The 15,874-nt window shown below is 31.6% G+C and overlaps 3 protein-coding genes across 13 annotated transcripts in view; 2 read left to right on the forward strand and 1 right to left on the reverse strand.

Annotated features, from left to right (window-relative positions):
- Positions 1 to 310: 310 nt before the first annotated feature.
- On the forward strand, positions 311 to 9,140 carry LOC6724748. Of its 8 annotated transcripts, none has more exons than XM_016180747.3 (11): positions 2,381 to 2,693; positions 3,848 to 4,026; positions 4,816 to 4,908; positions 5,029 to 5,174; positions 5,345 to 5,505; positions 6,020 to 6,661; positions 6,859 to 6,983; positions 7,041 to 7,526; positions 8,621 to 8,763; positions 8,826 to 8,907; positions 8,958 to 9,140. In XM_016180747.3, exons 2-11 carry the CDS (start codon positions 3,910 to 3,912, stop codon positions 8,958 to 8,960), a joined length of 1,998 nt encoding a protein of 665 aa, XP_016037451.1. In that variant the 5' UTR covers positions 2,381 to 2,693; positions 3,848 to 3,909; the 3' UTR covers positions 8,961 to 9,140. The 8 variants fall into 8 exon arrangements, with proteins under 8 accessions (XP_044779436.1, XP_044779437.1, XP_016037451.1 ...); XM_016180750.3 differs by having other exon boundaries at positions 2,381 to 2,578; XM_039296084.2 differs by having other exon boundaries at positions 2,381 to 2,578; positions 3,853 to 4,026.
- On the reverse strand, positions 9,045 to 12,929 carry LOC6724749 (phosphatidylinositol 5-phosphate 4-kinase type-2 alpha). Of its 3 annotated transcripts, none has more exons than XM_039296094.2 (9): positions 12,792 to 12,929; positions 12,636 to 12,733; positions 12,310 to 12,559; positions 12,127 to 12,257; positions 11,895 to 12,063; positions 10,548 to 10,699; positions 10,400 to 10,494; positions 9,307 to 9,371; positions 9,045 to 9,250 (listed from the first exon to the last, which is right to left on the reverse strand). In XM_039296094.2, exons 1-9 carry the CDS (start codon positions 12,927 to 12,929, stop codon positions 9,143 to 9,145), a joined length of 1,206 nt encoding a protein of 401 aa, XP_039152028.1. In that variant the 3' UTR covers positions 9,045 to 9,142. The 3 variants fall into 3 exon arrangements, with proteins under 3 accessions (XP_039152028.1, XP_016037460.1, XP_039152029.1); XM_016180535.3 differs by having other exon boundaries at positions 9,045 to 9,254; XM_039296095.2 differs by lacking the exons at positions 11,895 to 12,063; positions 12,127 to 12,257 and having other exon boundaries at positions 9,045 to 9,254.
- A 1,598-nt stretch (positions 12,930 to 14,527) lies between these two features.
- Positions 14,528 to 15,874, forward strand: part of LOC6724710 (transcription factor E3) — an 11,707-nt gene continuing 10,360 nt past the window's right edge. For both annotated transcript variants that reach the window (XM_016180580.3, XM_044923497.1), the window contains exon 1: positions 14,528 to 15,067. In XM_016180580.3, the coding sequence (XP_016037463.1) occupies positions 14,907 to 15,067 (161 nt within the window). In that variant the 5' untranslated portion in view covers positions 14,528 to 14,906. The remainder of the gene's footprint in view (positions 15,068 to 15,874) is intronic.

The raw sequence follows: 15,874 nt of genomic DNA on the forward strand, positions 1-15,874 counted from the left end.
CATTTCACTTTTTACAAAAGTGAAACCCAATATAATAAAGCTAATGTAAATGGAAACTTACCTATGTCCGATCGATTTAATTCGATTTGAAGGTGTATGGAGACAAAACATTGTCTCGAGTTGTATACTATCGACTTGTTGCTATCGGAATGTTTCGTAAGCAGTAAACAGCTGTTTGAGCCGTTTTCCAGTCAATGAGCGGACATCTTTTTCACAGTTTTAAGTCGGATGTTCGCAATTACTTTGCTATTGAACTTTGACCATTTAAGTAATTAAATTAAATTTAATTATTTCCAAAAAACTCTTTTTGCCATTCTTTAAATTAATGAATGAATTCTTTTATATTTTTTATAAGTACATTTACGTGCCTGTTTCGTTTTACCAGCAGTATGGCAACCTTCGCGATAACTTTTATCAACGTACTTATGGACTCCTTGCCAAATCGAAAATATTTGTTGCCGACGGCAAAATTTTGTTTGTGAATTATGAGGTTGGGTCAGAAATACATTTCTTATAAAATAGCTAAGTGGTAGAATGATCTTGTGGTGATACGGAGTTAACATCGATAGACCACTGAATAAGCTATTTTTTTCCTTGCTAAATAAGATTTAAAAATTGATATAAAACAAGCATATACTTTTCATTTCGGCCAAACAAATCGAAAAATTCTTACGAATTCGAAAACCGGAGCAGCAATTTTGCGATTTCAAATTGAAATCGTAAAATTCTTACAAATTCGATAACCGGATTATTCCAGACTAACTCGGTTATTGTTTTACGCACACAAGCAAGAAAATTCTATTATTACATTTTTACGCTCTCAATTTTACGCGAGCGGAGAGAGGTCAATTTTGACCGTCACCGTAAGTGGCATTGTGTTAATCCAACTTTATTCTATTATCTCTAATCGTTTTTTTTTAACGCATATGTAAATATATTTTACTATTATTAATATGTATCTTTGTATTTTATTGTTTCCTATATTGCATCTATCCTCTCGCAAATCGAGCCATACTATACTCGGCAGCACACTTCGGTTGGTTGCGCGGGAGGTGTGGACTTGGGAATAACGCGTAAAGAAGTATTAATGTAAAGAGAAACTCTAAAAATAGCAAAATACAACGCTTTACCTCGGGATTGTACACATATATGTAGTACGTAATCACTTCTTCACGTTTTGCAATCAAGTCAGATATGCAGATTTTAGGTGCAATATAGAAACCACACGTTTAAATATATATGTATGTACTTTTAAATATGTTGTAGGAATCTACAATAAATTTTTAAGCTGTTAATTAGGGACATTCCATTAATAGAGTGTGCCGTTGACCATTTTCCGATATTTGAATTTCCCATTTATCAATATCACGAGGGTTCAGCAAATTCGGGAAAAAATTCCTAAACCACATTGTCCAAACTTCTGCGAATTCAAATTTAGTTCTTTGGTTATGGTTATGGAAATGTACCCAAACCTTTGATGACATCTCCTTTGGACTCGGTTAAAAGCAGTTCTCCAGTAGACTTCCCCTACTATCAGATACCCGTTACTCATCTGGTGGAACTGCAAACTCAAAGTTCCACAATTTTTCTTATATATCGACAGATATTGGTGAATAAAATGAGAAAAAAAGTAAAAATTGTTCAAAAGTGGGCGTGACAGTTTTGGTAGGTTCGTGGACGTAAGAGTGGTCGTGTCCAAAATGTTTTTGGTATACCGATGGAAATTGGCAAGACGAACAAAACGAAAAAAACCGATTTTTCAAAAGTGTTGGGCGTTTGGTGGGCGTGGCAGACCGTTTGTTGGCAAATCGATAGAAATTTACAAGACTAATAAAAATATGAGTGTGCGTAGTAAAATGGGTCAACAAACTTGCGCTGCGTCATTGTTTCTAGTATCTGTATGCTTAATCTCAACCTTCTAGCTCTTATAGTTCCTGACATATCGACGTTCATGCGGACAAGCAGACAGACGGACGGAGAGGCCCAGATCGACTCGGCTATTGATCCTGTCACAACCCTCCTGTTACCAATCAGGTTATAACCCTTTTACTTTAAGAGTAACGACCATAATGAGCCATAGTTACGTTGTTTTATTCATCCTTTGTTTATAAATATAATAATTTAAGAGTATAGAAACTTCGGTCATAGAAGCCAGCTACCTTTATTATTTTTCTTTAACTTAATCGCCTACAAATTAAAAGAAGAGAGATCGCTTTAGTGAGCACTCGGAACGAGCCTATTCGTCTTTATTTTTATATACTCCATCTTCCTCGCTCTCCTGCTAGCTGAATCTGATAGTCGAGGAACTGACTATATCATTCTTTCTTGCTTTGGGTGTGTTTTATGCAAATCTGTATTAGAAATAGAATGTCGTGCAAGTTGGTTTATTTCGTTTTATACGGGTCTCAATTCCAAATGTGCATTTTACATGCTTAAAAGCTTTAAATATATTTCAAAAAGAGCTTTTACTCATTTAAAATAAACTCATTTTTGAACATTGTATCTACAACATGCACACAATCTGACAACGCGAGTATACATAAAAAACAGTCGGTCTTCAACTTGCAAACGTTAATAGGTAATGATTAATCATTCAGAAAAGTCTACGTTTAGCAACTTTTAGTACGAGCAATTAGTTAATATTATCATTATTAATCTGTTGAACTTTGTTGCACCCAAAATAATTTAACAAGGTAAATACCATTTGTAAAAAAATTATTATAAATTAAAAATCAAATATAATTTAATAAGGTAAATACCATTTGTAAAAAAAATTATTATAAATTAAAAATCAAATATTTTGTGCATCATTTAAATATATATTTATAAGCCTATACATTACTTTATCATACAATGCCGAAGACTTGTTGAGTGTGTATTCGTAAAAAAGCTTCCTAATTATATAAATATCCTAGATAGAGATCGGGAATAGGTGTCATAAATAAAATTGTATTTTTTTCCCAAAAGATAATATTCTTTAAGTGCGACATGTTCTTCTAAATAATAAAAATTTTAACAAAAGGTACGAGTTTTCATTTTCGAACCGCTGTCAAGCAATCGATTTTTAATAGTATGAATTTTTAATCTAAATTAAATTTTCTTATATAAACCAGTTTAGCAAACTATTTTAGAATTTTAATATACCGTTCAGCAGACAGGCAGAGACAAAACGTCCACAAAATGTTTTAGTATTTTTCCTTTTTAGTTTTTTCTTTGCTAATAAAGTGCTATATTATTCATTAAAACTTTTACAAATTTAAAGAAATTTACAAGACTACCATAAAAATTACAAAAATGTGTGTGAGCTTAGAAATAAACATAAGCTGTGTCTATGTATCCAAAATCTGAATGCTTAATATCAACATTCTAGCTTGTATATTTCGTGAGATCGCGACGTTTATACATACATTCAAGCGGAATTTTTTTCTAAATACAACAAATCAAGAATTATTAAAAAATGTGTTTTTTTAATTTTTATATTTTAAAAACCTGTCCGAGAACATACAATCAATATTACTGGAATACTATTAAGAGGTTTTGCACGTTGAGCTTGCAATCGACCCTTCCGACCTTTACCACTTAAAAAGGTATTTTTGTCAGATCTCTTGTTTCAGTAATGCTATATTCAATCCAAACTTTAACCACGAAGCCGATCAAATTATATACATGTGTATGGGCTCATGTGTAATATTAAATATAGTAGCTTTGCTGCATACATGCATACTGTATATACATATATCCATTTCAAACGCATTGCAAATTCTATTGCGCTATAAAGTTATTTCCGTAGGTGACCCTTGGATAGTTTCTCTATCTATCAAGTAAAATAATTAAAATTTTATTTCAGCAAAGCTATCATATTGCAGTCAGCACTTTAAAATTTACCAAGGAGCCAAGGATTAAAATAACATGGACACTCTGAGCACAAATAGTTCAAAAATATCTTCCGGAAATGAATTACCCTCAAAAAAAAGCAAATCTAAGAAAACAAAAACAAATGCATATGATAACCAAAATATAAATATGGTAAGATTTGTGGATTTCACTAGTTTTAAGAAATGTGTATGCAGGAAAAATATTTATTAATAAATTTTAATTTATTAAAAAGTCTTGTGACACTTGTTCAGAACAAGTTGGTTTCAGAATATCACCACGCCATGTAAAGTATATATATATTCTTGATCAGGATCAATAGCCGGTTCCATCTGACCAAGGCCGTCCGTATGCACGTCTAGATCTCAGGAACTATAAAAGTTAGACAGTTGAGGTGTGACAGAAAGATTCCAGAGATATAGCCGCAGCGCAAGTTTGTTTCTAAATATTGCCACGCCCTCTCTAACGCCCACTATCCGGCTAAACCTGCAAGGCCCCCACTTTTGCAAAACGTGTTTTCTCGATAAGTCAAAATATGTTAAAAATTCTCTCGCTGCTTAATGGGTATCCGATTGTCAGGATCACGCGGGGAACTCGTCTATAGCGCTTTTTCCAATATGCCATGAACATTATGGTTACATCCCTACTATAAACTTTTTTAATAAATTAAGAATTTACCTTGGGCAGTGACCACAAAAAGTCGTGAGCAATAAAAGTAACTGCCGCATTGTGGCCATAGTTTACAATCTCTTAAACAGTACCCTATCTTATTTCATATAATAATCTCCCTCGCGCTCTTTTAACCTGAGTATTGAGATAAAATAGCCTCTATGGTATTACTGGGTATATTGTGATGGAAAGATATCTAACTCATTGTAACAAAGTGTATCATACATTCCAACCAATTTATATTGCTTAAATTACAATTCTTTTATTTTCTAGAAAAAAAGTTTTACAAAATTCGATGATCTACAAAAACGTAATGTTATTCATGTACGTTCACGAGATTCTAAAAAAGCTCAATCACTTTTTCGAGTAAGCTAAGTATCATAAAGTTAACGCATTACATTTACAAAATAACAAAAGGTGGTAGATTTTTGAATTAATATCAATTTTAGTAGCTGCTTGAAAAATGTAATTTTTTAATTTTATCAGTCTACAACACCTGAGAAGGTTGAAAACTGCCACCAATGCAAGAAACCCGTATACAAAATGGAGGAAGTCATTCTTAGATTGAAGACAGCAACAACTATTTTTCATAAAACGTGCTTACGTTGCAAGGACTGCGGCAAACACCTTAAGTGAGTACCGAAAAGAATATATATATATATATTATATTATACGGCTATATTATATATATATATATGTATATATTGTTGAACCAATAATAATACACTTAGTAATAATCGATGAATTCAATCAGACTCATTGAAAAGTATGTTACACGTTGAAATATGGTAATAACCCACAGATTTGATGGCTACAATGTTCATGATGGAAGTCTATATTGCTCAATGCACTTTAAATTAATCTTCGCGCCGAAAGTAGTTTACGAAGAATTTGCCCCACGAAAACCCGAACTCATAATACGAGAGAATCAGCCAATTAAATTACCGCCGGATGTTGCTAAAGGTAAGAATAATTCTGCAACAGTTTATTTTAAGAATATCAGTTATTATTATTTTTATTAGTGTCACATCTAAAAACATTAGCTACAATATACTGGTGTTTTTTAAAGTTTCATCTTTTTCATATTTCTTTACAAAATTTTCTTGCGAATTGATCCGTACGATACAACAGCGCCCTTCAGTCTGCGCGTTAGACCAGCGCAAAAAAAAAATTGTACATAGTTTTACTTACGATTTAGTCAACACAAAAAATTCGATTGCTTTGGCTATCTGAATTGTTTTCCAAATTTTAACTGGAAGAGAATGAAAGACTATAATATACCCAGCAATGGGGGCGAGAAGGTTAAGTCAATAACACGTATCATTCGTCGTTTCCGCAAGATTAGGTTGTAAAATTTTTTTTATATTGGGTTCATGAAATGTGGAAGATGTACTAATCAACAATTTATTCATTTTATTCAACATACATTTATGGTAAGAATGAATATATAATCAAATATAATTATTAACTATTTTAGCATCCGATAAACCAAGTCTTGGCCTTGACGAGCTCCAAGAACTTAATCTGCGCTCAAAATGTAAAGTTTTCGAAAATGGCTATAAAGAACATAACAATAATTTACGAGAACGTCAAGATATTGCTATTATGCATAGCAAGTCAATACAGTCAACACTAACTAAGCTTCATAAGCTAGGGATACCTAATTCAGAACTAAACAAATTAGACGATAACAACAACAGTGACAATAATTATAGTGATGACGAAAGCAACACGAATTTTATGTGCTTAAAAAAGGAGATCGAAAGAGAAACCCCTGTAGGCTTGGGGGAAGCCATGAACGATATAAGATCTAAGTTTGAGCAAGGTGACCTAATAGCAAAGGAAGGGCGCCGCGAGGAAAGAAAACAAGAAATACAAAACATACGCTCTCGATTGTTTCTGGGTAAACAAGCAAAAATAAAAGAAATGTATAAATTAGCTGTTGCTGAATCAGAACAGGCCGTTACATCAGTTGGCAAAACCCCAGATATTTGTGCTATTAAGCCCACTCAGGAAATAAAGAACCGATTTGAGAACGGTGAAGTTTATAAAGATAGTAAGATACTATCAAGCGAAGTAAGTTGTGGTATTCATGCGGATGCGGATGTCTTCGAATCTGGTAAGGGTATACTATAACAGCCGTCGTAAAACAGCACAATTAATTGCAAAAAAAAGGCACGTATGAAAAACTGCACGCTATGTGTTTTTACTATTTTTTTTGTAGTTTGTGTTTTTTTACGAACCTGTTATAAGTAAAGTATATCATAAAATAATAATAACTTTGCTAAATATACCTAAGCTTTTTTAATAATACAGGAATAAGCAAAGCATCAAGAAACATCTTTATGGAACTAGATGCAAATATAATTTCGAGTTTAAGCAATCATGTAAAAACCATCCCCAATACAAAATATCAGTTACATAATCAAAAAGTGCAGGAGGTGAGTCTATAAATCAAAAGTTAGAACGTTTTTATTTTCATGACTTTTAAAATACAGAATAGCGATGTTGACATTGTCAAATCCGACTCAAAGCCAGAAGAAGTTAAGGCCGCCACCGAAGAGTTGTCAAGAAAGTTTAAATTCTTCGAAACATATTCTCCGGCCGAAAATAAAAAAGGGATATTCCGCATGACACCGCCACGCGAGGGCGTTGTAATGTTTCCACCTCCAGACTCCGATACGAATCAACAAATTAACACGACTTTATTCAATGATAACGTTTTGCAGAAAACAAAAACAACGTCCACTATTTTAAATAAGTTTCGCGAAATGGAGGAAAAAAAAATGAGTGATGAACACAAAGAAAAAACACCAAAGCCAATGAAGTGTTTTACTCCACCACCTGAAATTTCACATCAAGTTATCAGATCAGATACTGAGGAGGAAAGCCAAAGTGACTACGAACAAAATAGTGAAAACGACGAAATGCAGTCTGAAATTGTCCCTTCTAACTCTTGTTACAACGATAAGGCTTTTCTCGAGGTAAGATTTTCTTAAACTTGAATAAATGAAAAGCCCAAACAGACAATTGAAAGTGCGACATCAGCTGATGCATTATATACCGTAATGCGTTTTACAATACTTATGCTTATTTATCTAATTGAAACAGGCGTTATTCAAGTTTTTTTTTAAATAAATTTCAATCGTACCTTATTATAACCGTTACTCGTAGAGTAAAAGGTAGATTTTCCGACCATAAAAGTATATATATTCGTGATCAGGATCAATGGCCGACTCGATCTGGCACTGTCCGTCCGTCTGTCTGCCAGTCCGCATGAACGTCGAGATCTCAGGAACTATAAAAACTAGAAGGTTAAGATTAAGCATACAGATTCTAGATACATAGAAACATTGCAAGTTTGTTGACCCATGTTGCTACGCCCACATTTTTGAAAAATGTTTGGATATTTTTTCATAATTTTTTAGTCTGGTAAGTTTCTATCGATACACCAAAATACTTTTTGCCCCGCCCAAAACTGCCACGCGCACACTTTTGGATTATTTTTTTTAAATTATTTTCTCATTTTATTCACCAATATCTATCGATATCCCAGAAAGATTATGAAATTTCTAACGTTTAGATCTGAGGAACTATAAAGGCTAGAAGGTGAGATTAAGCATACATATTCTAGAGACAGCTGAGCGCATGTTCCCAAAATTTTGCCATGCCCACAAGCCGCTTCCGGTATGTTTTAATATTTTGCTCTCATGTGTATATCAATATGTCAAAAACGTCCACGCACGCCCAACGGCCATACATATTTTATTTTAAGGCGGCTTATGGTCAAAGTTTTTCAAAAATAAATTCCATGTTATATTGTAATTACATGTTATTACTATGTAATTCCTACATGTAGGAAAAGTCGTCGACGAATAATGCTTCTCGCTAAATCTATTACATAGCATACATAAGTGTAGTTCGGTAATCTTAGCAATACTTTTTCAAGAAAAAGTTGGACAGAGTAATAAAGTCCTGTACTCCCAATGACACCTAAAGAGTCTTAAATGTTTTATAGCTTTAAGTTACCAGAAGCAATTACAAAGTATATTAAATACACATACTTATCGTTTTTTAGGCGCAAAGTGTTGCACGAGCTAAGCAATTAAGAGCGAAATTTGAAAAATGGCAAAAAAACGAAATAGAACAAGAAATAAAGGAAGGTCGCGTTGATGTATATTCACAGCTTATTTCAAACGAATCTATTGAAAGTGCCAAAACGTAAGATCAAACTTACTTATGTATCTTGACTAATTTTCAAGGTAATTGTCCTTTAATTTCAGAATACGTGAACGCTTTGAAAATATGAAAATATCGGAAACTGCTATGGAGAACACATCAAAAACTCAAATAAAACGTTTTGTTGTAAGTGCATTACAATAATTTTCCTAACCCGACTCACCAATTTATTCTAGTAACATCGTGATGGTCCACTAATTTCGAATTATCACTCAAAAGGATATTTAAGGCAATATATTGGCATTCACCAAAAGATTATCATCTGGAAGCTTCAAAATAATATCTTATATTTTATGTCTTAGATAAATACAATTTTGACATTTTGAATGTGGCAAATACATAATGAGTATAATACTTTATTCTATAGCTTTATCCATAAAGTCCAAGAATCGTTTGGCATATTGTTCAGGGTCACAGGTTGATATACCGTCAACATTACTGCCATATTTAACGGTTTTTGCTGCTTTAGCTGCCTAAAATATGCTGGTAAAATTAAAACATTTTTTTAAGTATTAATTTAAATACCTGTTTTTTAACTCCATATTGTGTAAGAACGTCAATAATAGCAATAAAGTAAATTTCGCGTTTTTCTGCAATACAGTTCAAAATATATGTTAATTCTCTAATTTTAATACCGGTCATCCGAGTAGTGGCAAAACTGTAATAGTGATTGGGGCCAAAAAGAAAAATGTGCACAATGTGAAAATGCACACTGTGAAAGGTTTGCAATTTAAATTCATTAATAGGGTTCTATAAAAAAAATGGTTTACCTGCATTGTATGTTAAAGAACAAGTAGTTATTTTAAAAACGGACTTCTAGAGAGTAAAATATAAGTTTTCTGTTTAATCTTAATTGATCAAATGAAAACAAGAAGAAATAATAAAGCGATGACTTAAAATTGTTATTCTCTCAACATTATTATCTATTTATCAGAGATGCAGAGCCCAAGGTTTAATTTAGACAAAGTAATTTCTATGTGCTCTACAACATCGAAAAATTGAATTTTAAGCTGTTGTCTGAATGGCGGATGAACTCTCGCAAGTTTTTAATTGGCAAATACTTAATTTTAATTTTACAAAATTGTATGTTATTGGGCTATTTATTGTTTAATAAATTATTTAAATAAAACTTTATGTAATGTTACCACACATGTTGCTTAAGGATATTGTTATCTTTGTAAGTGCGCAATGCACGAAACACATAAAATCAATCGAAATAGTCATGATGGTAGACGATTGAAGCAACAGAATTTTTATGATGTTTGGCAGTAAAAGAGGTATTCCCAAGTTTTATTGAAGATACGAGATTAAGTGCCGAATCAAAAGAGGAAGTTAAAGTATCCTATTCAGAAATCGGTACTCCCCGGTATTTATTTATTCATGCATAAAATGGAAAAACACCATATATTGTTTATCCAAATATTTTGGATAAAAGCTTCAACGTAAATTTTGTTTAAATTATTTTTTTCAGTATTTCCTTTTTTACGTCGAAAACACGTAAGCATCACTCTCAAAAACAAAATATATAAAAACGAACAATATAAAAATATATGTAAGTTGCATGTTGATTGTTAAGTTATCAGGGCTAATGAGTACAAAACTTTTAAACTAAATTTACCTTCAATACTTGGAATGTCATATATGTCAACTTCATAAACGACTTCTTTATACTGTGCACCTCTTGGAGAATCAGGAGGAGTGTTATACGTCCAGCTTTAACAAGAAGTGAGTGTATTTAAGGCTTAAATAAAATAATTTTTATTTACCGTTCCCCGCTATCGCATTCCTCGCTTTCGCTGTTCTCACTGCGACCAACAGTTAGTATATTATCTCCCTGCAAAGCTTCCTCCTCTGCACGAACACAGTCATGCACGCCGACCAACAAAGAGTAATCCATAATGTGCAACTTTGTTAGAAGCTATAATAAATATAATATATAACATATGATATCAAAAAGTATTGGTAATTTACCTTTATAAATAAATAAATTATCAAGTCTTGCAAGACATAATTATATATACTGGTTATTTCAAGGTTTTTAGATAAATTTCTGCAGATTAAATGGTTTTCGAGTACCACTTCGTATGAGTTTTTTTTTTATTAATTAGATTTAACGCCATATTGAGATTAAAAGATGAACATTTCAGAGACATGCGCAGTGCAAGTTGGTTATCCTATGTTGCCACGCCCACTAACACCCACTAACAGCCGAAAACTGTCACGCCCACACTTTAAAAATGTTTTTTTGAAAATTTTCCGTTTTGTAATAGTTCTGTACATTTTTTTCGATTTGTCATACAACCTTTTTGTTCTTATTCGCAATCCTAGTAAGTTGAGTAACGGGTATTTATAGTTGACGAACTATAACGTTCCCTTTTGTAAGGTATTATACCTGTTACTCGCAGAGAATGGGTATACTATATTCGTTGGAAAGTATATAACCGGTAAAAGGAAGAGTTTCCGACCTTATAATGTATATATATTCTTAATCAGGATCAATAGCCGAATACAAATGTCCATCCTTATGAACGCCTATTAAACTATTAAATCTAAAGAATTCAGATTAGACATGAAGATTCCAGAGGCATAGACGCAGCTTCTAAGTTTCTAAATCTTGCTACTCTAACACTCATAAGCTGCCCAAAACTGGGAAACTATATATACACATATAACTATATATACACATATATTATTGTTATAAAACTATGCATGTCGAACTTCTTTGTCCATTCCATTCACATTTTTCTTCACCCATCTTTGTCGTTAATATAAGAGTTTATCCTATAGATTTTTGCCTATTTTATACCCATTACTCGTAGAGCAAAACCAAAGACATCTGCCAAGCCCACACCATCCGACCAAAACTGTCTCGCCCACAGTTTTAAGATATGAATTAATTTTTTTTTTTTTTTTTTTGCCAATTTCTATCGCCCACACCTTAGAGCATAAAAATTTCACCAATTTCCTACCGATATTCATGAAAAATGCTGGAAATTTTTGATCCCTTTTGGTCTAGCTGAGTAACGGGTATCTGATAGTCGGGAAACTTGCATTCTTGTTTAAATTCTGATAAAAACAATTGGTATACAAATAAAAGAAAAATGTTCGCTTACATCCACATCGTTGCTCAGCGTGTCCATTAGTTTGTCCTTAGCTTCCTTTCCAATGTCTAATTTAACTTTTTGTTTTATAAAATCATTGTCCTTTAAAGTCGGCAAATTTTTTTCAAGTTCCTTTTCTGATGCTTCCCGATCAACGGTGCTACCTTTTAAATCAAACTTTCTATCAAATAAATAAAGGTTATACTATACATATAAGCAGTGTAACTTTCAACATATTTCATACTTGTGTATTGTCAAGTGGGAGCTGAAAACATTCCTCATGACAACGAAGTAATATTGCACACTTTCTACAGTGATACGATACATTCCCAAGTATTGCGGTAAAAGCGTTTTTCCGTGTCTTTCCACAACGTACTAAAAATTATAATAAGGGATATTTTAATCAATTAAAACATACATTACTCACCGGATGGTATTGCTTTAAAAATGCGTGCATTCGTTCAATTTCTTCCGATGTCAAACTTTTTATTATAAAAAATTTATCATAACTCTGATAAAATTGCGCTCCTGATTTTCCAGACGAATCAATTTGAATAGGTTGGGATCGAGTTAAGGACTCGCGGTAGTCGACATCATCAACACCAAATCTTTCACGTAAATTTCGAAACACAAGGGGGCAATATTCCTTGACTTTGAAATGTGACGGCATGTTTTCTCTGTAGTGGTTATAATAACAGGAAGAGACCGACAACAATTGAGAATATCAAATATGTATTTGTTTTGGTTACTTACTTATTAAATAGATGATTATCCACCTTAATTTTAGAATAAGCACGAAAATCGTCCGGCAAAAGCATTACAGGTATATTTACGTGACTTAATTCATTAATCTGGAAATATTTAAAATTAGCTTATCTTTGCTTTTTTGGTTAATTATTTGTTACATACAGTGTGATTTATTCCCCACATGAACACACTTAAAATTGGTTCATTGGCTCTAAATAATTTAACCTTTTGATGCTTAACCCTGAAGTGCTTCTTTTTTAAAATCCGGGGCTGGGATGTCGATGAGATCTTTTTTTCCATATTTTAAGTGGCAAAAATGACTAAAAAAGATAGTTTAACATTACTAAACAAATTAATCAAAATTAAAGTTAAAGCTGATGAGCCACTAAAAAAAACCAAATTATTTTAATAATACATGCATATATATCTATTTACACATATAGCGCAAAATTGATTAATACAATATATAGTATAGAGTTGCATGTAAATTGTTTACCAATTTACATTAAACAGAACTTTGGTATTACATTTTAATGAAAGTTAAAAAAACCAAGCGTTCATAATATATTTAGTTTACTTTGGAGATATGCTTATTATATTTTACAGTGACTCGCACGCTTTTGAACGGACAAATTTGTAGTTTACATAAATTTATAAAATGAAATGCCTTATCGATAAATTCAGACATGTATTCACTGTTTTTTATATCGGTATATGAAACGCTGTTTCCACTTAAAAGTTATTCTGATATCACAATTTTATACTTTAACTCTTAAAGTATATATACCACAATAATGAGATTTGAAAGGTTTTACAAAGAAGAAAGCCGGTACCGCGTGCCTCCCCAATGTTTCTAAACGGGTCTTCACAGAGTTAAATATCTTTTAATCTCTTATTACAAGCATGCAATAATAATAAAAACCACTTAGATCTAACTATTAGACTTACTGCCTTGTATATTAAATGTAAAAGTTTTTCTTAGGAGTTATTTTTAGAAGAGCAAAAGCGCATTTTCGAATATGAAGACTAATTTAAAGTTTAGCAGAAATGTGCGTCCATCGAAATTCTCTGCTATAAAAGTTTATATTTTAAGCTGCCAAATTAAAACCCGGACAGAATTAAAATAATAAAATAAAAATTCGGGCATGCTCCAGTAATCGAATTAGAAAGAATTTTACGATTTCGATTTAAAATCGAAAAATTTGTCCTCATATTCGAAAATGCGCTTTTGGTCTTCTAAAAACATAAGTCGTAAGAATTTTGAAATCGAAAAATCGGGGCTCCGGCTTTCGAATTTGTAAGAATCTTTCGATTTGTAAAACGGGCACTTTTGTTTCGTCGAAATGAAAAGTAATTGCCTATGTTTATATCAAGTAGTACATTGTATATTACACATCACCCCACAAGATCATTCTGATACATAGATATTTTATACAAAATTGATTTCTGACCGCACCTCGGATTGAAAAACAATATTTTGCCGTCGGCAACAAAAATTTTCCATTTGGCGAGAGGTCATAAGTACGTCGCCACAAGCTACAGTGAATGTTTCCATGTTGTTGGTGAAACGAAACAGGAAGTTAAAAATACTTATAAAATATAAAAAAATTGTGAATTGTGAAATTTTGGACGCTCTAAAATAAGCTAAAACAGCTGTTTACTATTTATGAAGCATTCCGATATCAGAAGTGTTGCGAAAACCTGAGTACCTAAACACGAAATCGAAAGATTTTTTCCAAACAAAAAGGAAAATGAAAAAGAAAATCTTAATAAGGAGACAAGTAAAAATGTACCTAAAAACGTTACCACTCTTGTTTAAAAAGTGGCTTTAAATAACTTGATTTCTTTCCGTCATAATAAGATAATTATGCAAATTGCATTTAATTAGTTAAATTGTCAAGTCAACTGTTGTCGTACATTGAATGTGTTTTGATTACTTTACTTTACTTCGCTAAGATATGTTATTGATCATAAAATGCAAGATAATTATATCGTAGAATTTTAATGAGATACTGTCAGTTTTCTATGCTCTTTTAAAATCACGAAATATGTGCGATCACTTACTGGCATATTCTCACCACTATTAAAAGCTCTAGCCGTGTTATGAAACTTTAGGTATTCATTAGTAGGTCCGAATCTTTAACTGCTATGAGGCGAATTTATGTGAACTTCAGAATTAGTAAAAAATAAAAATTGTTCTATGTTTATTGTTAGTTGGATGTATGCAATTTCTAAAGTATAAAAAATTAGTACTTGAATCGTTATTCAATCGCAAATATGACGGAATCCGGAATTGATTTGGGCTTTGATATGGAGTTTGATCTAAATATAAGCTTGTTAAATGATAACGAAAATATGGATTTCTTACCAAATGTTACTGAGAATATGGAATTCTATGAATTGAAATCATCATCACGCTGTTTACGGCATAATGAAATGTAAGTAGCTTGCAATGTAAATATATTGCACATTAATCTACAGTCAGCGTTGTCAATGCCTGAGCTAATGCTAATATTTATTTTCATGATCAGTATATGTACGTATAGATATGAATGTACACTGAAATAAATATGTATAATCAAACGTACATCCTTTTCATATGAATATATGTATGTACGCATCAAGCACAAGCTTTATATTTGAAGTATGATTAGCGCTATAGTATAATCTTATCAAGCAAACATACAACATGTGTACGTTATATGTATATAAAATCAAATAAAACATGACAAGTATATGACAACAGGAACATACATAAATTTACTGATTGAATATGTAGTTATGTGTACATCAAGTTTTGATGTAATAAATGTAAGTACAACCATACGTATGAAACCGACAGGCTTTTAAAAGGTGTCATAAAAGCAGTTTAATTGGTACAAAACTCTCTTAACTAAAGAGAGTTGTAATTTAAAATATGTACATACATACTAAGGAAATCGGATCAGTTTCGATAAAAAAATTCCTATGACATTCCTTTTATTATGAATTCAAATATCATATTATTAAATACAATTAATATAAATTATAATTTATAATATATAATATTAATATAATATATAATATTAATATAATATATAATATTAATATAATATATAATATTAATATAATATATGATAATTATAATATATGATAATTATAATCATAAATTATAAATTATAAATGTAATAAAAATAATAATAAATAAATAAATAATAATAATAAATAAATAAATAATAATAATAAAATAATATATATAAATAAAA

Source organism: Drosophila simulans, chromosome 4, assembly GCF_016746395.2.
Source record: "Drosophila simulans strain w501 chromosome 4, Prin_Dsim_3.1, whole genome shotgun sequence".
Lineage (NCBI taxonomy): Eukaryota > Metazoa > Arthropoda > Insecta > Diptera > Drosophilidae > Drosophila > Drosophila simulans.